This window comes from Podarcis melisellensis (genome assembly GCF_964234715.1).
Source record: "Podarcis melisellensis genome assembly, chromosome: 2".
NCBI lineage: Eukaryota > Metazoa > Chordata > Lepidosauria > Squamata > Lacertidae > Podarcis > Podarcis melisellensis.
The window spans coordinates 62,497,231-62,520,928 of record NC_138529.1 but is presented as its reverse complement, the minus strand read 5'-3'; the positions used below and the strand labels follow the sequence as shown (position 1 = coordinate 62,520,928).

The 23,698-nt window shown below is 41.3% G+C and overlaps 1 protein-coding gene and 1 long non-coding RNA gene across 4 annotated transcripts in view; one reads left to right on the top strand and one right to left on the bottom strand.

Moving 5' to 3' along the window:
- The window catches only part of LOC309364253, a 115,480-nt gene extending 97,590 nt beyond the window's left edge, over window positions 1-17,890 (bottom strand). For both annotated transcript variants that reach the window (XR_014165784.1, XR_014165785.1), the window contains exon 1: window positions 17,688-17,890. This is a non-coding gene — a long non-coding RNA (uncharacterized lncRNA). The remainder of the gene's footprint in view (window positions 1-17,687) is intronic.
- Window positions 17,891-18,175: 285 nt separating this feature from the next.
- Window positions 18,176-23,698, top strand: part of GLRA1 (glycine receptor alpha 1) — an 86,378-nt gene continuing 80,855 nt past the window's right edge. For both annotated transcript variants that reach the window (XM_081901069.1, XM_081901068.1), the window contains exon 1: window positions 18,176-19,054. In XM_081901069.1, the coding sequence (XP_081757195.1) occupies window positions 18,999-19,054 (56 nt within the window). In that variant the 5' untranslated portion in view covers window positions 18,176-18,998. The remainder of the gene's footprint in view (window positions 19,055-23,698) is intronic.

The window sequence follows — 23,698 nt, the reverse complement described above, 5'->3', positions numbered from 1 at the left end:
TGGGTCATTAGGTGTGGATTAGTTGCTAAAGTCTTTGTGTCTTGACCTCTTGAACTTTGTGAAGAGTTTTTCTGAGAAGATGGCTGTACTGCACTTAGTTGTGCTCTGGCTTGGCTTCGTGTATAGGGGCGAGCTGTGGTTTTGTGGCCTGTGTCAGCCAGATCTGTGTAGGGATTGCAGGGGGGTGCAGCATCCGGAGGTGCCACCATGGTTTGGCTACTGGATGGTGTCTGTAATTTATCTGTGGAGAGGGTCTGGGTTTGGGTCTGGTGTGGTTGATTGGTGATGGCGTTCTGTGTGCCTCTGGATCTGGTGTCAGTTTTTGTGGGGAGGGCTAATTTCCAGATGTCTGGCAAGCGGGATGTGTCGTCACGCTTGTTCATGTTGTGAGGGTGTTTCTCTATCTCGATGGCTTCCATGATTATTCTCTTGTGGTGATGTTCCATGTTAAAGAGCAATTTGGAATCTGCAAAATTAATTTCGTGTCCTGTTTCTTTCATGTGTTGGAAAAGAGAGGAAGTTTTTTCTTCTTTTTTGACGGCATTCTTGTGTTCTGCGATGCGTGCATTTATTCGTCTGTTTGTTTGTCCAATGTACGTGGCTGGGCAGACTTTGCAGGGTATTTCATAGACCCCTTGGTTTTCCAACTGGATTTTATCCTTGGGGTTTCTGAGGATATTGGCTATTTTTTGGTTGGTGCAAAAGGCTGTTTTGATATTGTGTTTATGGAGGATTTTGCTAATTTTATCTGTAGTGCCCTTGATATAAGGAAGGAGGGCCATGCCATTGTTTTCTTCTGTGTCTTGGTTTTTGGGGGGTGTTTCTTTTTGGATTAGCTTCCTGCAAAGTCTGCCCAGCCACGTACATTGGACAAACAAACAGACGAATAAATGCACGCATCGCAGAACACAAGAATGCCGTCAAAAAAGAAGAAAAAACTTCCTCTCTTTTCCAACACATGAAAGAAACAGGACACGAAATTAATTTTGCAGATTCCAAATTGCTCTTTAACATGGAACATCACCACAAGAGAATAATCATGGAAGCCATCGAGATAGAGAAACACCCTCACAACATGAACAAGCGTGACGACACATCCCGCTTGCCAGACATCTGGAAATTAGCCCTCCCCACAAAAACTGACACCAGATCCAGAGGCACACAGAACGCCATCACCAATCAACCACACCAGACCCAAACCCAGACCCTCTCCACAGATAAATTACAGACACCATCCAGTAGCCAAACCATGGTGGCACCTCCGGATGCTGCACCCCCCTGCAATCCCTACACAGATCTGGCTGACACAGGCCACAAAACCACAGCTCGCCCCTATACACGAAGCCAAGCCAGAGCACAACTAAGTGCAGTACAGCCATCTTCTCAGAAAAACTCTTCACAAAGTTCAAGAGGTCAAGACACAAAGACTTTAGCAACTAATCCACACCTAATGACCCACCTAAGTGGTACTCAGGATATCACTCAAGAAATCACTCAAGATATCCCTCAAGTAATTAAGGAACAAAAGAAGAAAAGGCACACTAGCCTGGGAACTTCCTCTCTGCCCAGAACATTGGAGGCTATACACCACACCCCCTCAACAGTATTTATAGGAACTCAAACACTGAGATCCTGCTCTGTTCCAATAACAAGAAGCCGAAAGCACCAGCCTGAAGATGACGAGTGAGACCTCGTCGAAACGTCGCCTAGACACCCCAACTTTTACACGGGAAGACACCCGAGGACACCAAAACCTGCATATATATATATATATATATATATGGGTTCTACTAGAATATTTTACACCACCATTCTGCATGTTTCAGATAGGGTTACATAGACACTGACTGTAGCTATTTCATCGGCATCCATGAGGTGGGAATAAAAGTTCAAGGTGATTGTATTACCAGGAGAATTTCATTTAGCTGAATCCATCTGTGTCTGGTCTGGTGCTGCAATATTTTATTACAGAAAGAGATAGTTTTAATTGGAATTTACTGAAGTCTTTGAAAGCTTCCCAACTTAATGCAATTTGGAAAGCTGTATTTATTTTATATATTATCTAAATGGAAGAAATTGCTGCGGTAGTAATTTACATTTTCTGCCTTAGGTAACACAAGCAGGGTTCTCTGGGCAGTATTTCTTCATTAATTCTCTGCTAAATGACAATAATAGATTTAGTATTCCCAAAACACATGATGGAGTAAGTCTTGCAGCCACTTGAAATCTCTTTTTTAAAAAATAAATAAATGCTGTATAATTCTGTTTGGCTTGGGTGAGGATTTCATGTTCATGATGGAGTTACTAATGAAAGGTATTTAGTTTGGGCTTCTCTATACATTATATTGAAAATCTTCAAAAATGACTACAAGCACTGAGTATCTAGTTGAGTCTATCATCTTAGGCTGTGGTCTGAACCTGCTAGCTTTTAGGGAAAGTAAGAGGAAAATGGATTTGCAACCAAGAGCACCCCAAGCATTTCTAGTTTCTGGGCATCAGCAACGATCTCCATTTCACAAATAATGGAAATGACCCAACATCAGTAAAATACCGAAAGAAGATGGTGTGGTGTTAAAGTTTATTTATATACCCCAAAGCAAGACATAATAAAAGTACGTACAGTAAAAATAATGTGAGTCATCAAAACAATGTAAGATAGCCAGAACAAAATACCCGATGGGGCCCTGCTTACACAGTGAACAAGTCAAAATATGATGGCGATTCACTATCCTAGGATTGTCCACCTCAACCCTTTTGCTTCATTCTCCAGCTCTGTAGTCACTAAGCCATTCTCACTACAACGCAGCAAACATGCAGACCCCCATCAACCCACTAGCTGTAGGCTATATCCAGCCTCATAAAGCCAACATGCTTAACTCTAATTAATTTATGAAGGGGTTAAGACCATAGAGTAAGCTGTCCTGACAGGCTTAACTAGGTCACAACCACTCTCCTTGGGAGGAAGGGTTACCAAACTCTTTCTCTCTTTTTCCACCATGGTGTGAACCCTACCAATACAGATTTGGCTCTAGCAAGCCATCTTTGTGTTTCTATACAAATAATTTGGAAACATTTACCATTTTGAAACCAAGCTAAGCTGCCTGTGTTCTGTGCTGCTTTATGGAAAAGCAAATGAATCTGACTTTTGAAGAGTCTGTAAGTAAACAATTTTTAAATTACCAAGTGTGTGGTCTCTTTCTGTGCTAAGGAAGTGGGAAACTCTCGAAACCACTCAGAATGCGATATTTTAAAGGTCTAATAGTCAGTATTTCCATGCTTTACTTTACTTCATGCTTTGGGATTTGAAATCTCTGCTAGGGCTCTCTCACCAAAGAGTACTTGCCCCAAACCTGGATCTAGGCATCCAGTGAATTTTCTCTTTATTTTACCATATAGTATTTTCCCTTTTAAATCAAATACAAATGGCAAAAGCCAACGCTTGCTGGTCCCTCCCTGCTATACCACAGGACTCTGACAGTGTCCTGACAGGTCCCAGAACCAATGCAAGGAAATAAATATCAGAATTGCAGTAGCTGAAGCAAACACTCATTTGTTGAAAACTGTTTTTACATTACTATTTTTGTTGTTATTTTTATTATTTCAATTTATGAATTGCTTGACAGATAAATGATTTATAAAATTTAGACCATAAGGCCCAGCATAAAATCAGAAAAAATAATGAATTGCAATAATACACTATAAAACAAGCAGCAGTCAGTTGACAGCAAAATCATCATAAGGACTAGAAACTTGGTGATGGGTCAAATGGATATGTACAGAGTAGAATGGTGATTTGATAAGAGCAGAAGTGTAAGCATTTATGTAATATTTCTTCAGTATATTCAGCTTTGAACTGATCGCCATCTTGCCCCAAAATGTACTGATACATATTCATTTATTTGCACATCATTAAATTTCCCTTAGGTTTGGACAAAGCTGGGTTTGATTTCACAGTTGTGAAATATCTATCCTATCCAGATGAGGTATCCCACCTTGACTGCCATGACTAATAGCCACTATAAACTGTGAAAATGATGATCAGTTAAAATATTGCCAACTGAACCTTTTCCTAATGGAAAATATACTTAGAGTGGAAATAAAATAGTCCTTGGAATAAAACTGCTGCAGTTTTTTTCTTTATAAGTGAGAAAAAAGAAATGCAAAGGGGGAGCAGATACTGTATATTTTGGATAGAATCTAACTGATGCCCTTCAACATGGAATAACTTTTGATTCAATGGGTCCACAAATGGAAGAAGAGGGGAGGTTTTTTTCTTTCTTTTTTTGCAGATTCCCCCTGTATCCCCTTCACCACCTTCCACCCCGTGCCCCAACTCTCTGGAACTCATTTTGAAGAGGCACTAGGGTTGCAGAGGGGAAGTGGATGGTTCCAACTCTTGAATTATATGATTATATAATTCAGAATTATATGATGCTACCTGAAGGAGCACCTCCACCCCCATTGTTCAGCCTGGACACTGAGGTCCAGCTCCAAGGACCTTCTGACGGTTCCATCCCTGTGAGAAGTGAAGCTACAAGGAACCAGGCAGAGGGCCTTCTCAGTAGCGGTGCCCATCAGATGTCAAGGAAATAAACAACTATCTGACTTTTAGAAGACATCTGAAGGCAGCCCTGATTAGGGAAGTTTTTAGTGTTTAATGTTTTATCGTGTTTTAATATTCTGTTGGGAGCTGCCCAGAGTGGCTGGGGAAACCCAGCCAGATGGGTAGGGTATAAATAAATTGTTGTTGTTGTGGCATATTTTGTATTGCAAGATTTGCTCTTAGATGGGTCATCATTCCCATTTCAAGCACAAGATTTCCTGTTAGGTTGCAGGTATTTCTTCAAAGTAGTAAGATTAATTCATTTGCAGGGTGGGACAATCACATGAGGAAAATGAAGTCTGCAAGACCCTAAGGAACAGAATACATGGGGGGGCATATTCACAATAAGTAGTATCATACTGGTATGGAAAGAAAACTGATACTTAGGGCACTCAGTATAATTTTCTATATTCAGGCTGGGTTTATAGCTGTAGCACAGCGGTAGTGAATATGGGGCCTTCCACAATGCTGTTGGACTCAACCATCTGCCCCAGCCAGCATGGCTATTGGCCAAAGAGGATTAGAGTTCTATTCCAGCAATATCAGGATGGCTACAAGTCCGCATCCCTGCTGTAATTCCTGATGCAAACCACAGCTCGGAAACACACTCCAGAACTCTATGGTATTAAAATCAGTGTCCTAAATAATGGAGATGGGTAAGTGAATGAAACAGTCCTAAGCAAAATAAGAAAATTAAGGGAGAAATGCCTCATTGTGCCACCAAATACTGGCAATATAAAATGTATGAATGAAAAATTATTAAGGGAGCACTTCAGTCTTCCTAGACACCCGAACACAATCAATCCTAAGGGTTATTACATGGAGCTGCTGAACTGGGATCATTAACAAATGTGATTGTTCCAGTATTTTAAAGGAAGGGTTTTTAATAGTGCACAAATGCCTCTCATTTGAATCTGTACTGTCTGTCATTTTGTGTGCCACACAAGTTTAGCATTATTGTGTGGGGTTATTAAAAACATTAGCCCTCTTTTTAAAAAATGGCCTGTCTTCCAACGCACCACCACTTTCTCAGATTTCTTAACAGATAAAGCAGGCTATTTCCTAGCCCACAATAAATGTTTGACAGTGCAATCCTAACCAGTCACTGGGGCTAGGATTGCAGCCTTAGGGTTAGTTACTACAGTCAGATTAGCTGACATGGGAGTGGTTACAGCATGGCTATTATAGGAACATGGCAGATACCAGGTCAGACTGATGGCCCAACAACTAGGCTAATATTGTCCATTTCTGGCAGCAGCTGTCCAAGGTCTCTAGGAAAACTTTCCCCTCATTACTAGCTACCTGATTGCATTACCTGGAAATGCCAGAGTCTGATCTGAGACCTTCTACATGCAAACCACGTGCTCTTCTGAGCTACAGTCTGTGCCTAGTGTGTGAACTGAACTACACAGGGAGCCCACTGACAGCCACCTCTCTGAATTTTGCAATACATTTTCCAGCCAATGCAGCCCGTATCCATGTACAGGCAGATTCATACTAATATAGCCACACACTCTTGCCTTGTTCATGAGACCATAGGCATGAATGCAAATGTGTGGAAAGGAATGGGATCTCAGGAAAGGAGTCCCAGAGCAGTTTGGAGAACACTGACAATGTCCCCATCTTAAACTTTCCTTCTGAAAAGGCCCCATCACAGATCTTTCTTCCCCAGGTTGCTCCTTGCTCTCAATGGGCATAGCTGGGGGAGGGGCAGCTGTCCCCTCTAATCAATAAAATTCAATACAAATACATAGCAAACTGAGGTTCTTCCCCACCTAACAAAAGGCCTGCCCCCACCCACAAAAATCCTGGCTATGCCCATGTAGGAAAGCCTCCTTCTGCACATTTAACACGCCTGCAGTGTGTCAGTTTACAAGCTCAGGAGAGGCCTTTGAAGGGAACCTGTTCAGACACCTCCTTCTAAAGAGACATCCTGCATTTATCAGTGCTCTAGTGGCTCAGCCACTTCAAGAATGAATAAACAGGGAACAAAAGGATTCACTTATTCTTGAAAATGCCTGGAGGGTATTTTGAAAGAGGGGGCGGGGAGAGAGGAAAAGAACCAGTGAACTTTAAACAGGCTCATTACAGCCATCATTTTCTTAAAATAAATGAATGCAATTTAATCATGGGCAACATTCAATTAAAGCAAAATAAGAACGTAAGCCACCAGAAAGTTATTTTGTGCAAAAAAGGACTGTAGCTCAATTGCATCACCAGAAAACCCTGCTTGAAACCCTGATTACCTGATGGAGCAATGGTCTGATTCAGCATAAGGCATGGCATAACCTGCTCATCTAGAAAGCAGGCAAGTAGGTAGACAGCTACAGATTTGTTTGTTCGTTTATATTAAATGGCTTTTCTGCCCTTTCAAAGGAGCCCAGGGTGGCAAACAACCAAACAGTAATAATACAATTTAAAATAAGCTAAAATGTGTTTTAGAATATTTGAAAGACTTTGAAACAATAAGAGGATCTCTACACAGTCACTATTCCTTACATCTGATAATTTCAAGGCTGCCGGACTCATTTAGGCATCAAATGCCTGGGGGAATAAGAATGTTTTAGGTGTCATGGGCCAGGAGTCAGCTTTGCCTGCTGAAGGGGTAGAAGGTGGAATGACTCCTCCTGCAGCGGACCAGCCTTCAAGGACACAGAGGAGAAGGCACTGATGAGAACTAGCTGGCTTTAGCCTTCTTAAGCCTTCCAGCAGCAGCCAGACGCTGGTAACAACTCTTGTAATTTCTGGCCCTACATTGCTGCTTCTTGCTCATCTTGACCCTTGACTATTGGATTCCCTCATCCTTGGACCAACAGACCAGGTGGATTGCTGTTCGTCCAACCCTAGGACTGGACCTCACTCTGGAGGCTGATTCTGCCTCCAGGCAAGTACACCTCAGAGACTCTTCTGGTTGGCTGGCCTCCCACTCCTCTGAACTCTGCATGTTGTTGGCTCAGCACAAGACTGGCTTTAGTCTCCTCCTGAATGTTAATGACAAAGGAGGCAAGACACACCTCACCAGGGAGGGTGTTTCACAAATGGGGAATTGCTCCCAAGAAGGCCCTGTAATGGGGCACAGCACCAACCAGGTAGCACCAACAGGGCCTCCCCTGCCAATTGTATGGTCCAAGAATACCATATTGAGGAAAGTGCTGTGTTAGGTACTTGGCTCCCAAGCTCTTTAGTGCTTTTTACACTAGTGGTAAACACCTTGAATTGGGCCTGTTAGTCCACTTCATAAAAATTCCCCTCCGATCATAAGGAGAAGGAAATCTTTCCAAATAGCTGGAGTTTATAGAAAACAAGGGTTTTTTTCCCATTCCAAAATAAGCAGATTCAAAAACTACAGTCAACAAGAGTTCAATTCATTTGCAATAGTTGCCTCTTTCCTGTTTATAATGCCACAGCTTTTCACTGCTGTTGTTACATATTGAGTCTGCACCAGTCCTTTCATACAACAGAAATAAAGTAGGATAATAGCTATCGGATCAATGCTATTGACATTAATGAGAGCAAGTGGATCTTTCTGTAGTACCAGGAGACTATCATTTCATGACCACATCCTGTCCTGTAGGCATGGTTTCAAAAAGAATTAATTTTCATTCATTCATACTGAATGAAGTGGTCTCCTGTGGAGAAAGGGGCCTCCAATGTTAAGGATGGTTGTCATGTGGTAACTAGAATGTTATTCAACAGGCAGCTATTAACAAACAGAAACATTTGAACCATGAGGATGAAAGAGGCCAACTCCAAGGCACAATCAGCCTCACACAGTGAGGTCCCCTTTCCTCTCATTCATTCATATTAGCAACTGATAACATCTTATTAGGGGAGGGTATAAGAAAACATAATGAAGTCTCAAACAATAAGCCTTTGGCAATAAAAACAGCAGAAGTAGAATAATAATAAACCCCACAACCTGAGGGCATTTTTATTTAAATGCCTCCCAAAATGATGCCATTTTCAATGTCCACAGTGTCCATGGGAAGGTGGCAAGGATGGTGAGAAGATTGGAGATAAAATTATATGAGGAAAGATTGGAAGTTACTGGGTACACTTTAGCCTGGAGAAAAACTGATGTGATAGCCATCTCCCAATATTTGAAAGGATGTTAGATGATGGACCAAGTTGACCAAGATGATGTACCACGTTTATTTTCTATTGATGTAGTGGGCAGGGCCTGAGCCAAATGGGTTCAATTTGCAAGGAAGGGGATTTTGACTAAACATTAGGAAGAACTTGCTGATCGTCTGGGTGTTTAACCATGGAATAATCTGCCTTGGAAGGGGGTGGGACTTCTTTGATTAGAGGTTTTGAAGCGGAAGCTGAATAAACACTTATCAGAGGTGCTGTAGTAGAGGGCTTCCTGCATTGGCAGGAAAGTGAACTAGATTACCTTCGCTATACCTTTTCACTCTGACTTATGATTCTAGAATGAGAAACCCAGTGGAATTTCCCCAAGAACATAGTGAGGCTCACTCTTTCTTCTCATTAATTAATTGTATTTAAATATATATATAGTCCACTGTTCAAGGCAAAATGTTCATCAGTTAAAAACCTGGAGGCCACAATGGGAAATGTGCTTTCCATTATCCCCACCACTTAACTTCTAAAAACAGAGAACAACAAGAATGGGCTTCATAATCTATATTGGAGCAATTTCATAAGAAATATTTTTTTTATTTGCATTTGTACAGTTATTGGGAGTGCTAAATCATTCCAATCCCTCCCAAAAGAAACATAAAATGAAAAATAAATTTACATGTAAAGCAAATCTGTTCAAATGTGCCCAAGGTGCTCCCACCCACCACCCCATGACAGAATCCATGCAGAATCCAAGGATCAGTATTTCCCACATTGCTTAGTTCCTTTATTTTCCAGTTTTTAGATTAGCTTTCCCTGACCTGGTACCCTCTGGTTGTTATTAGACTCCCACAAACCCTGCCAGCTGGAGTCCAAAAGCATCTGGATGGGAGGGTGCACCAGGTCAAGAAAGACTGATACTGAAAAATTCTGGGAAATGATATATAATGAACTGAAAAAAATGTTGAAAATGTTTTTTCCTAAGGAACCAGAAGCTTTTCTTTTAGGTATTATAGGAGTAGAGATCCCAAAGGACCAGATGAAACTGTTTATGTACACGACCATGGCTGCACAGACTCTGTTAACCCAGAAATGGAAAGGTGGTCCAACTCTGACCAAAGAAGAGTGGCAGGCAAAATTGATGAATTATGCAGAGATGGCAAAGCTTACAGGAAGAATTAGAAACCAGGATGAGGAGGTCTTTAATAAAGAATGGGGAAAGTTTATAATGTATTTGAAAAGCTAGTGTAAACAATTACATACATTGGTAGGATTGACTTGTAGTAAAAAATTGAACTACGGATTGACAAAGGATTTATAAAGATAGTTATGAAAGACATTCAGAGGGGGAAATCATTACATTAAGATCCACAATGGGGTGGGGGAGTCAAAAGGGATTATATGTATATGTATTTAATTCATTTGTTTATGTAAAATAGAAAATGCAAAATTAAAATTTATATATATAAAAGACTGATATTGATGGTAGAACAGGAATGTTGTGATACAAGTGGGGAGGGTCCTTCATTTTAAAGACAGCAATGCATAATGACTCCACAATGGCTTATTTCAACAGTTTGCATCAATGCCACCCCCTCTTCAAAGCTGCCTACTGGGCACAATTAAGATTTCTTGCATTCAGGGAAAACATGACACTAATGAGGCATGCAGTTTGGTCTGTGGGTAGAATCTTTATGGAAGTTGCAAGGCACAATTAAAACATCTATGCTGAGAGCAACCTTGCTAGGAAATCTTTGGGACGCCTGCACATGGGTAGATTTACTGCAAGAGGAAATGCTTCCAAGCATATGTAAATGCTCCTATAATCCTTATGCTCTTGGGTATCTTTTTACACGGCGAACAATATTGTGCTGTTCAGTAAGTGGTGCTTTGTAGAAATGAAATGACACTTTTAGCAATAGCCCCAACCTTCATCTTAAGTCAGTTTGTGGTTTGTTAACCACCAGCTTCCTACAGTTTCTTTCTCCTGGCATATCTTACTTAGACACATCAAAACAAAAAAATTCCTTCCAGTAGCACCTTAAAGACCAACTAAGTTAGTTCTTGGTATGAGCTTTTGTGTGCATGCACACTTCTTCAGATACCTGAAGGTTTTGACTATGGCAGACCAACACAGCTACCTATCTGTAACTTAGACACATCAGTCTGACAAGAGATCTGCTGGAATGGCAGTTGTTGAGAAGAGTCAGTTCCACAAATTCCAAATCCTTTGGATTATGTTTCAAAAGCACGCTATGGCTTCAAGAACAGTTAAGCTCGGTCTTTATCACCCCTGTTATACAGAAAATTCCAAGTGGGTCCAAGCCTGAATGCTTAAAATTCCTGATAGAGGATAAGGATTGAGAGATCACTCTAAGAGTGGCCAAACTTTGCATGACTGCCATAAAACTCAGGGAACAAGCTGTGCTATTACAAAGACTAAGGCCTCAGATGCAAGGCCTAATGGCTGTCATATCCATACTGTTTATTGTTATAAAGGTAAAGGGACCCCTGACCATGAGGTCCAGTCGTGACCGACTCTGGGGTTGCGGCACTCATCTCGCTTTATTGGCCGAGGGAGCCGGCGTACAGCTTCCAGGTCATGTGGGCAGCATGACTAAGCCGCTTCTGGTGAACCAGAACAGCACACGGAAACACCGTTTACCTTCCTGCTGGAGCGGTACCTAATTATCTACTTGCACTTTGAGGTGCTTTCGAACTGCTAGGTTGGCAGGAGCAGGGACCGAGCAATGGGAGCTCACCCCGTTGCGGGGATTCGAACCGCCGACCTTCTGATTGGCAAGTCCTAGGCTCTGTGGTTTAGACTACAGTGCCACCTGGGTCCCTGTTTATTGTTATATTTGATTGTTAATTCAAACTTAATTCTATTGTGTTTTATGTTCACTTAGTATGGTATGTGAAGCTGGTCTGGGGCCATAATAAATTTCATTTCAGTTAAGCCAGTGTGGTGGTTAGAGTGTTGGATTAGGACCAGGAAGTTCCAGGTTCAAATCCCCACTCAGCCATGGAGCTCACTGGGTGACCTTGGACCAGCTATGCTCTGTTAGCCTTTTCTACCTCACAGTGCTGCTTTTATGATAAAATGGGGAAGGGGGAGAACGGTATATGCCACCCAGAGCTCTGTGGAAGAAAGATGGAAGATATGTTGAATAATGAATAAAAATTATAAGCAGATGTCCTTGAGTAATGCTTTAAAGTTGTTTCAATATGGTCACTTTACCTTTTTAAAAAGCCAAGCATTGTGTAATGCAGGTGCTGGGGAACTGGATGCAACTGGTGGACTGGATGCTTACCTTCCCCACCCCTCCACAAGGCACCCGCCTGTCAGTCGCCTGATGCCACAATGATGTGACCCATTTTTCTTTGTCCATGCAATTTGAAATCAAACGGCAGAGGCAAAGGCTTTGCATCACATTATAATGGCATTATTCTTCCAACAGCAAAATTAAAGGAAGCATCACAAGATTTGTGCACATAGAAAAAACCTGAGTCCGTTTTTCAGAAATGGCAATGGACATGTCTTTTTAAAACCATAGATCCATAGAATAACAAGATGCATCCTCCCACTCTTGAGAGATCACTAGATGAGTGGCAACCAACAGGTATAGAATGAATTCTTGAGAAGTAAAGTCAGAATTGGCACTATAAAAAATGGGAAAGAGACTTGACTTAGCATCCAAGGAGACCTGTTTGCCAACAATACCAACTTCCATTACAACCTGCTTCTAGAACTTGTTTACATAGAATTTTTACTTTTCCACTACCATTTCATCCATACAGAGTTGTCCAGTGGAGTTGTATATCAAGGGCCTGATGTGATGAGATAGGAGCTCTTAGTGGCCCACTGTGACACTTTGCTGGTAAGTCATTTGCATCCATTCAAGTCATGATTCCAGGAGAGTACTTTTAACAGCTTTTAACAACAGCCCTGTTGTTAGGGTTGATTTTCAATTTGTAGAGTTAGAGAATGTGGGCAAGATCCTTTGAAAGATCAGGTCAATCACTTGCATGCATGATTTAGTTTAAATTAATATCTATCCATTGTGTCTATATGTCTCTTTTAATTGCTGTTTAATATTCTTGCTGAGTTTTTTACATATACAACAGCTGTAGTAGGGAAAGCATATAAATATTTTAAATGAATAAATGAGCCCAGACTACACACTAGCATCAGACTTGGTAAAGGCAAAGAGATGGGAGAGGTTTAGGGCCAACTGTCAGTAAATCCCTCTATCATACACAGAATGTCAATATTCCGTCAAAGTTCTAGATGACTTCAAATGAGGGGCCAATGATGGTTAGAGGAGACTTGTGTTAGCCACTCCTATCATTCCTATCATTGTACAGTGGTACCTCCGGTTAAGAACTTAATTTGTTCTAGAGGTCTGTTCTTAACCTGAAACTGTTCTTTACCTGAGGTACCACTTTAGCTAATTGGACCTCCTGCTGCCACTGCGTGATTTCTGTTCTCATCCTAAAGCAAAGTTATTAACCTGAGGTACTATTTCTGGGTTAGCGGAGTCTGGAACCTGAAACATCTGTAACCTGAAGCATCTGTAACCCGAGGTACCACTGTAAATTTATGCAACTTCTGTTTATGCAACTTCTGATGGTTCCTTTTGAGGTTAACACCTTAGGTTTTGATGTTTCCATATCTTGCCTTCTGGTATGTTATCACTATTCATTCATTCATTCATTCATTCATTCATTCATTTATTTATTTTGTGTGTTGTCTGTGCATGACCCTTCTAGGAGACTTAGTTTGAATTATATGCAGATACCACTAAATGATGAGACCATCAACATAATTTTTAGATATTTCATTTAGCAGGGAAAAGGAGATGTCACAGGAAAAGATGACATAATTCTAAACCCATTCTAAAAAAATAGATTCTCCCCCCCCCCCCAAAGAAAACAGAATTCTGCAAGCTTTCCCAGATGAAGAAGGTTACTCACCTCCTTCTTTGGTCAAATATTTAGTCAGACTTGAAATGGTCTCCATTTTCTTACATTGTATTAAGGAAGAATCTCAATCTCAATGGCCTCACTCTCAAGGAGTGTTTAAAAAATAACACACACAAAGAATGCCACATCTGAGTACAATTTGGGTAATTGCATCCCAGCCTTGCTCTTTCTTTATTCCCTTGACGTAATTGCAGAATCCAAGGGAAACGATATGGGTTTAAGGCATGAGAGAGACAACAAGGAGGCCCCAATTGAAGTTATGATCCATTCTAAAACAATTTGGCCAGGATCCAATGAGGTAATTTAGATAGATGCAAGGGCTTCACTCATCCAGTGGCGTGATATGGGCCCCCCCCTTCTTTTCTGTTAAACTTTGAACAACATGCCCAATGCTTATCACAAACTAGTTCCACTGATGTGCCAGCAAGATACATGGCCAGCAAGGGACTTCTACAAGTTCAGGCTATTTGCACATCAAGCCCAGTCATGTCCATTTTGACTGTCAGTGGTTCTCCCAGGTTTCAGGCAGAGAGGTCCTCCCATCACCACTTGATCCTTTTAACTGGAGATGCTAGAGACACACAATGCCCTTTCACCAATCAACAGGCCACGCTGTCTCTCTTGCTTATCCTTTAACCACACCCTTATGGGGCCCAGACCCTACTTGTTCTCTTTCCCCTTGGATCCCATCTCAGGGTCCAAATGCCCCACCCTGTGTCCCCACTCTCTTCTACCTTAGATCTTCCTCCCTGACATCCCACTCTTTCATTCTCTGGTCTGTCTCTTCCCTCTTCCTTGAGGCACATGCTGCCTTGCTACCTCCCTCTCTCTTCATTTGCTGTTACAGATAGATAGCCGTGTTGGTCTGCCATAGTCAAAACAAAAAAAAATTCTTCCAGGAGCACCTTAAAGGTAAAGGTAAAGGTACCCCTGCCCGTACGGGCCAGTCTTGCCAGACTCTGGGGTTGTGCGCCCATCTCACTTAAGAGGCCAGGGGCCAGCGCTGTCCGGAGACACTTCCGGGTCACATGGCCAGCGTGACATCGCTGCTCTGGCGAGCCAGAGCTGCACACGGAAACGCCGTTTACCTTCCCGCTGGTAAGCGGTCCCTATTTATCTACTTGCACCCGGAGGTGCTTTCGAACTGCTAGGTTGGCAGGCGCTGGGACCGAGCAGCGGGAGCGCACCCCGCAGCAGGGATTCGAACCGCCGACCTTTCGATCGGCAAGTCCTAGGCGCTGAGGTATGAGCTTTCGTATGCATGCACACTTCTTCTTCTGATTTTTTTTTTGTCTTCATTTGCTGTTGGTGGCAACAAGAACAATACTAGATAAAGTCCGTCGTCATCCCCCACCCCAATAATAGCAAAACAAATCTTCCGTGTACTGATTGTGGATACAAGAGAGGCTGGCTAACACCTTCAGGCAGGCAGAGACATCTGGCTAGCCATTGCTGGAACCTGGAAACAGAATTTCTCTGGCTCAGCAAAGCAAATTTGTCATCTTAGAACAGGGGTCAGCAAACTTCTTCAGCAGGGGGCCGGTCCACTGTCCCTCAGACCTTGGGGGCAGACTATATACTGGGGGGGGGGGGTATATGAACCAATTCCTATGCCCCACAAATAACCCAGAGATGCATTTTAAATAAAAGCACACATTCTACTCATGTAAAAACATGCTGGTTCCTGGACCATCTGTGGGCCAGATTTAGAAGGCAATTGGGCCGGATCCAGCCCCCGGGCCTTAGTTTGCCTACCCATGTCTTAGAATATGTCCCTCTTCCCCAGTTTAGGAGCTCCCCATTTTACAATCTGCAACCCTGGCACTGCTTCATCTCCACCAGTTCCATCTCACCCACACTCCAAAATATAAAGCACAGAGTGGCAAAGAATTGCAGCTTCTTTTTGTCTCTATTACAGATCCACAGCTATAGAACGCTCCCCCATCAGATATGTGTCTGGTACCATCTTTCTTCAGTTTCAGGAGGAAAGGGAATATTTGGAGCTTTGTAAGTTGGACAGGAGATGGTTAATGGATCCAGGAATCCTGCTCAAATTCACCTTAATGGTCTAGGCAAAATTGCTAAATGCTCTTCCTCTGTTAGGGAGATCAGCTGTTTGCTGTCAGTAGCTGACCCACAATGATTAGGAAATGATCTGGCCAAGAGGCATAGTAAAACAATGGTCTTACGCACACAGCCTCTGAAGTGTAGCACTTCCTAGGGCTCCCCCCCCCTACCTCACATGGCACTTATATTTTCAACAAACACAGACACACATCCTTACAACATTCAAGGACTGCAAGTGTAAATGATTACACATGCACATGGGAGTCCCAGGCACAAAGATGCAAATGCACATCTATTAACAGCACATATATATTAGACACATTTCACCTCTTTGCTGGGAGGAATACTTGCATTCCCAGGGCAAGCATAATTGTCATGCAAAGTGTAAAGAGGCCCAGGGAAAGCAGAGGAGTACATGCCTTTGAGATCCATTGATCAAAAGTGCTGTCAGTGTGGGCAGGATCAACTATTTTTAACACCTCTTCCCCCCTTTTCTTCCTAATGTAGCACTAACATCTCAACAAATGAAACTGATCTGTAGAAAATGTAAGTTGAAAAAAGACATTGAACATACTTCTGTAAACCAAGAAATCTTTAATAAAAATATGTTGTTGTTTAAAAAAATAATAGGATAACTGTTTCAATAGGCCCCTTTCCTTTTAGACATTCACTTATTTACACAAACATTTACAACCTACCTATGATTTAAGCAGCTTGAAAGAAATGCAATAATATTCAATATAAAAAGCTCTACGGGGGGGGGGGGGAGTTCTGCACAATCCCAACAAAGTTATGCACTTCAGCTCCTTGTGATTTGAAATAGGAGAGTTAAACACTTTAATCTCTCCCACTGAAATCCAAGGGACTCAACAGGACATAACTTCAGCTGGAGCATGCCTGTAAATATTAAAGACACTGCTGAAGTGTAGAACACATTGGCATTTAAAATATGCTTCCTATAGGAGAACTCCCCATCAAACTCAGTGGGACTTACTTCTATGTGCAAATATGTGTAGGATTGAACTGCATACTGAAGTCTCTTTGGTATATAGGAAATCAACAGGAAAGCACTTAATATTACCTATTAAGTCCCACTGATTTAATTATTTCTCTTTGGTTATAGAGTTCTGCCAACCTTATTGTCAGTGAGTTGACATCCAACTGTGAAAACATATTGCCTACTGCCTAGGGCTCCCTTGGACCCTCTCAGTTTAGTCATTAATGGATCACATGGAAGCTACATGCATAACCCTTGCTGTATTGAAGAATAGCAAATTACTTGTGACTGGGCAAGCAACCTAGTGATGTCACATCAAAGTAAGTGGGCATCATTCTTTGAACATCAGAGCTAGTACAGGCTGACGTTCATGCCACTCAAGGGTCTGGGGAAATCTGAAAGAGTGAATGCAGTTTCACAACCAATACTGTGTATCGGTTAAATGTGCAAATGCCTTCTTAAACATTTAGGAAGCACTATATTGTAGGTTAATTTCCAGTGCTGTCCTACAGAGACAGGCATAAGCCAGGAGAATGAGCAAAGATGGTCTATTAAAATAATAATAATTGCCAGGGTGTGTGTGTATGAATCACCTGCTTGACAACAAACCTAACTGAATATCAGCAATGGCACTTTACTTTTTTGCCACAGACTGAATGGGAATAATAGAAGCAAGGTAGAAATGCCTGTTCCATGGAGCACATTTTAATAATAATTTTAAAAATAGAAGGATCAATCAAATTGTGTGCGGGTAGGAAGCAGAGAAGCCCCTAAAGACAGAATTTCAAGCTCTTATTAATCTCAGGCTTTAATTTTTTAAAAAAATACAGAAGTCGAATCTTTCTTTCTAGATTTGGAGGAATCGGCATGCTTTCCATTTAGTGATAAGCAAAAGATGGTGAAGTTTAGCCCTATTCATTCTGTGATCTGAAACTGACAAGTTTTCCTTACCTGTCTCGCTTTGGTGGGTTCCCTCTCTCTGCTGTTTCATTTCCAACTCTGTTTAAAAGTCAAGGGAGGAGGTGGAGAACAAAAGAAAAGCTGTTACGCGCGCAGATCGCTCCGTGGATCGACACCCAGCGATTGTGTTACATTTGTTGGGAGTGTGTCGTGTCAAAGAGAGATTTGGAAGACTTCTTTTTAGAAGCCGGTGCTTTTGAAAGGAGGAAAAGGGGGAGGAAAAGCCACCAGCACTTTAAAGGTTAAGTTCCTCTGCCGAAGAACAGGCGTTTGATCCAAGCACAACAGAGTGTAGCTTTTCAACCTCGCTAGCCAATGAGACGAGTTGGTGGGCGGAGCGAGGACTCTACAGAGGCAGGCTTATTGTTGGGGTTTTTCTTTTTCTTTTTTTTAAGAAAAACATTTCCTCCAAACCCCCTCCCCCCCGCGCACACACCATTATTTTTTTTTTAGTTTAGTAAATTAATGCAGCAAGAAAGTCTCAAGATCCGGCGAGTTCTATGGAGGTGAAGATGGGGCGAGGAGGAAAATGGACTGGATCGAGAGATCACTGAGAGACTTTCCTCTTCGGCTTCCTCGCTGATCACCATGGGAATCCCAGCCCCATGAAACTTGCCCTTAGCTTCCTTCCCCACTTTCGCCCCGAGCGATGGGACACCTTCCCTGCAGCAATAATAACTTATTCGTGGGGAAAAGATCCCGGGAAGCTGGAATCGACAGCAGCGAAACGTCGACCCACCGGGAAAGCAACGTTTCCGGAACAATGCAGCAACTGCATAAGGAGGATTGCAAATTCCCTTGGATATAACTGAGGAAGACACCCCGGGCGCCCGAGGAGATTATCCGTTGGGTTTCTTACTCCCACCCACCCCCTGTTTCCCCCCACATGGCCAATATATTCTCGTAGCATTCTGCATGGTCCAGAAGCCCGGTGCGCGCACTGGGATCCTACTGGAAGGAAGGAAGATTTATTTGCAGGGATCTGGTCATCCAAGCAAAGCTGTTAACACCGAGAGCAGCGCTGGAGTTTAAATGTCCATTTCCCCCTCTCTCTCCAAGGTGCTGAAACGTGGGGGGGTGGTTTGCTGTCCAGGGTCCTGAAATCCCAGCGCCTCGCCCGTCTATGTTCAACTGCCTCCTCTTCCCCACGCCACCTCTAACTGCAAGGATTGTGTACAAAATTAACAAAGAGGATATTTTCCACCATTTTATCCAGTCTGGTATTTATTTATTTATTTTTGTTTCTAAGTGCCAATTCGCTTGTTCTGACGTGTGGACTACAAATTCATCCGATCTGAAAAAATGTGTAACCTCAATGCACTTGGAGTCTACCTTTGGGAGACCATAGTATTCTTCAGGTAGGCTGTTTTCTAAACCACTGAGCTAGGGGTGTATGGGTATTTGAGATTGCAATGATAAGATCTGGCATGTGCGTTGAGTCCTGCTTGAGAGAAGAAAGGCCTCCTTTGGGATATCCCCACATACTTTTCTCTCTCTGGTTATTTTCTGTTTCTAATTGTTTAATTCAGAGTATAAGGACTTCTGACAGCTTTATGAGTTACTCGGTGTAATTAGCACTGCATTCTCTGCCTGTAACCGCAGTGCTGAAAACGCCAGGTGCTCAAACTGGTAGGAATGCGACAACTAGTGGTGATGGCGAGGGTTGCACTTGTACTCCACGAAACTAAATATTTCATTTTCCAACTTGGGGGGGAAGGATGCAAGTTGAGAAGAGCAATGTTGTGATTATGCCTCTATCATCATTAAACTTTCAGAATCACTTTGTGCTAGGTGAATTATTCTGACTATACTCAACAGATTTAGTAGCAATATATATACTATAGTATGAAATTCAGCTTTAAAAAAAACTTTCCACAAAAGTTATCTTCTATGGTTGTTGTTGTTAACTTTGCACATCATAAGATGAGATTGTCAGTGAAATCCTGTGCATGTCTACTCTGAGGTAAACCTCATTACGTTCAGTGTTGACATACTGCCAGGTAATTGTCTGTGGGATTGCAGTATGTGTGAGGGTTTGTCTCCAAAATGACCTGGCCAGCACTGTCACATACTTCTCTCAAAATATCTTATTAATCACAGGGAGGAAATAATTATCTGTCCTGCTGTGTGAGAATGAACAATGCAATCTTCTGAGATAATGAGAGGTGTCATATGAGCATATTTGGAAACCTATATTTGTTTCACAACCTGCAGGATTCAGAAGTATTACACTCCATTTGAGTTGCATGACTGAACCACTTAATCCTCCATGTGTTTTAGTAGCGCAAAGATGTTGTTTTGACAGAGAAAGCTGAATTAATGATAGATAGATATTGATACATTTTATATATAGACACATTGTCAAAGCAATGCTTCTTTCTTTCTTTCTTTCTTTCTTTCTTTCGACACACTATTATAATCTCTTAGATGTTGAGAATTAATTGGCTTTGTTCTAAGAAGGTCAGTTTTGGAAGCCTTTTCATTTTTCCAATTAACCAAAATAAAATAAATAAGACCTCCAGTACGAAACATATTTGCCCTTCCAGAGGTCATATAATACAGGAAATCTGCATTTACAAAGCATACACATGCAGTGCTGAATGAAAGCATATGCAACCCTGCATGCCATAGACTTCAGTGGGACTTATACTGCCTATCTGTGTACAGGATTGCAACCTTAATTCGGGAGAAATGTGTCATATGCTTTCACCCTGAACTGAAAATATCTTAAATGTAGATCTCCTCGTGGAGTGTGGTAAGTTAATCTCTATGCAGGACAGTGAAGAGGTTACACTGGAATGCAAAACAAATGAGAGAGAGAGAGAGAGCGCAATATTTAAGAAGAGAGATGAACATTACGTGCCTAAACAGTTTAGAATGTCAGCAAAGCCTCCTAAAAGAAACAAGAAAGCTTTTCACCTAAAGTTATAGCAGGGCCTGTAATAGATGGAAAACAAAGATCGTTCCTCCATTCCAAGGACTAATCAAAAGCAGGGGATATGTATAGTTAAATTTTCCTATGCTTCCATCTTGTTCCAGTTTAGAATGCATGAACTTTGAGTAAGTCATGTTTTATATGAAACATATGCATTCCTTGAGAATTTTAGGTCCTGCCCATTCCATGTTTAACTACCTCACAGGCATGTTGTGGAAAAGAAACTTCATAATGACTGTATCAGCACAATCCTGTAACGCACACTCAGCCCTACTGAGTTCAATGGAGCTTACTCCCAGGTAAGAAGGTGCAGGATTGCAGCTGATATTACACAGCTTTACGCTGGTGTTTTTAGATATTTGCCACAACTACCCTTCTGGGTCTAAGGAACTTGGAGCAACCTTAACCTGACATCTGCAAATATTCCCAAAAGCAACAGTGTCTGTAGAAAAGAGTTTCTTCCTGTCTCTTGTACCTTCCACCACCATGATGCTGCTCATCTTCAGCCAAATCATTTGAGATTTTAGTGTAGTGGATTAAGGGCTATTTGGAAAGTTAATAAAAACCAATTATCCCTGCAGAGTGATATGTGATGTTAAAAATGCAACAACCTAGTAATCCAATAACCCATGATAGAACAGAAATGTGCAGTGCATTAGATAGCATTGTATGCTTCCTCTCCCCACCGACCTGTCAAACCCAAGTAGTTTAGGACTGAAGTAAGAGCCCATACTGCGTCAACACATAGTCTGCAATATGAAAATAAAAAAGGGAGGGGAAAGCATATACAGCAATTACATGAGAGATGAAAGCTAAGCTTCTGTTGAAACATAAGGCCTTCTGTAAGCCATTAAAACCTTCCAAATCTGTAGGGACAAATAGCATCTGGTATGCGATTGCAAACATTATGATATTGCCAATATAATATTTGCCTCTGTTACGCTCAGAGTATTTTTGAAAGAATTTGATTCAAACGGGCCTTTCATGGAAGAAGTTTGGACATCAGTATCCTTGTATCTGAGCAAGCCTTTGCAGGCTGCAACAGTTTCAATATATAGCTAGGCTGAGGCTAAAAGGTAATGGAAAATGGCATTTATGTTTGACAAATCATAGAATTGTAGGGTTACCAAGTCTTGTCTACCAACAGCATTATAGACAGAACTCTACAAAGTCTAGGTATTGTTAGAGCACAAGTGCTCTCTTTTATAGTATCCTCAATGCAAAGTGCAAAACTTTGCTGCTAATTAATACACAGAGTGATACATCTAAATGCCTACCTGCCTAACAGATACAATCACTGATCCTGGTTATCCATACAAGGTGCTCATAATGTACTGAGATGAATATCAATGTGAGCTTACAAATATATACGGTAATTTTTAAAAAGTGATATTTTCATTCAGTCTCATTTGTATTGTCACTGTCTAAAATAGGTCCATAAATGATCTGTCTAAGCAATGAATATCCAATCCATATTTTAAAGCGACTGGTCATATCACAGACATAATTTGGGTTGTGCATTGAGGAAGATGATTGCTGGTGCATCTTTAAAGTTCATTAAATAGGGCTAAGCTTGATTCTTAGCTCTTTTGTGCTGAAATAAATTAGAAGCAACTTTCCCTGAAGTTAGGAGGAAGGTTGGTTGGTTGGTTGGTTGGTTGGTTGGTTTGGACTTCCAAGAGAAAGTAGTATCTGAGGCTACATTGCACCAAAAAGCAGTCCCTCAGATTCACAGAACCTGTTATACATAGATTAGGCCTTTCCTGTAGTGATGAGTTTGCACTTAGCAGAATAGTATTGGTTGGTAAACTGCAACTTCCTGGCTGTTCAAAGAACCTGTTGGATACACTTAACTACTTTAGCTATCATTTTCCTGCATCTTGTTGATTTCCATTGCAAACACAGTTCTAACAGATGAGAGGCTGCCATATTAACATGTTAATTTCCATTTCTATTTAACACAAGAGTATAGCGATCTGCTTTTTTGGAATCTCGCTAGAAATAAACTTTTTTTAAAAAAAAGTAGAGAAAAGAAAAAGCATTACTCTTGCCCTTGGGACATAAAAATGCAGCCGAGGTGCTCGCTTCGGCAGCACATATACTATAAAAATGCATCCGAGGTGCCAGATATCCAGTCTTTTCATTGTGCCTCTGCAGTGCTGGATAACATTGCAGTGGAATTTGTAAGTAAGACAGCAAGAGAGGTTTCCAGGACCATGTGTCTAATACCATGCCCCCATTGTTGTTGCTTAAAGAAGTGCTTTGTACACACTAAGGGGTGGGGGAAAATTATATTATATTTCTGCTCTAGCCTAGTCTTTGCCTAAAAGAGCTTAAACCCCTATTATTATTATTATTATTATTATTATTATTATTATTATTATTAACTTCTCTTCTGTTATGTACAGTCCATAATTTAATCCCATGTTTGTCTTTTATGTTATATCTTTTTAAAATTCACATTTGAAATATTCATCACAATATTAAAGAAAAAATAATTTTAAACATGTAATTTCTATAGAGTACATAATAGAATGACATTAATACTTCTCTTCCACACTTGAGTTAACAAGAGCTCTTGATCTCTCTCTCTGTTTGCTTCTTCTGTCTCAATTAGTCGACAGGATTTCTGAGAATCCCTTTGACAATTTTTAAATGATAAGGGAATCTATAAAGTCCTGCAGAAGATTGATAGGAACAGGTTTCTCCCAAGTTGGCTTAATACAGGGGTGTTACTAGATGCTTAATAGATCTGGGAAGCAGGGTAATGGCAGATATTTGGATAAATGCATAGGGTACCTCTGGGCAAATTTAAGATAGGAATTGGCTGGGGTCTCCTCAGCACCACAGTTTGCAACACACCGAACCACTCTGTAAGCACAGTACATATATTAAAAAATCAGTTTTAAAAGAGGAAGAGGAGATTTGGGGTCTGACACTAACCATGTCCCTGGCTGATTTGCTCACAATGCAGCACAGAAAAACTAATGTGGCCAATTTGGTCTTTTTTTTAAAATCCGTCTTAGGTTCCTGTAAGATATAAAAACTAGTCAGTTAGATCAGTCCA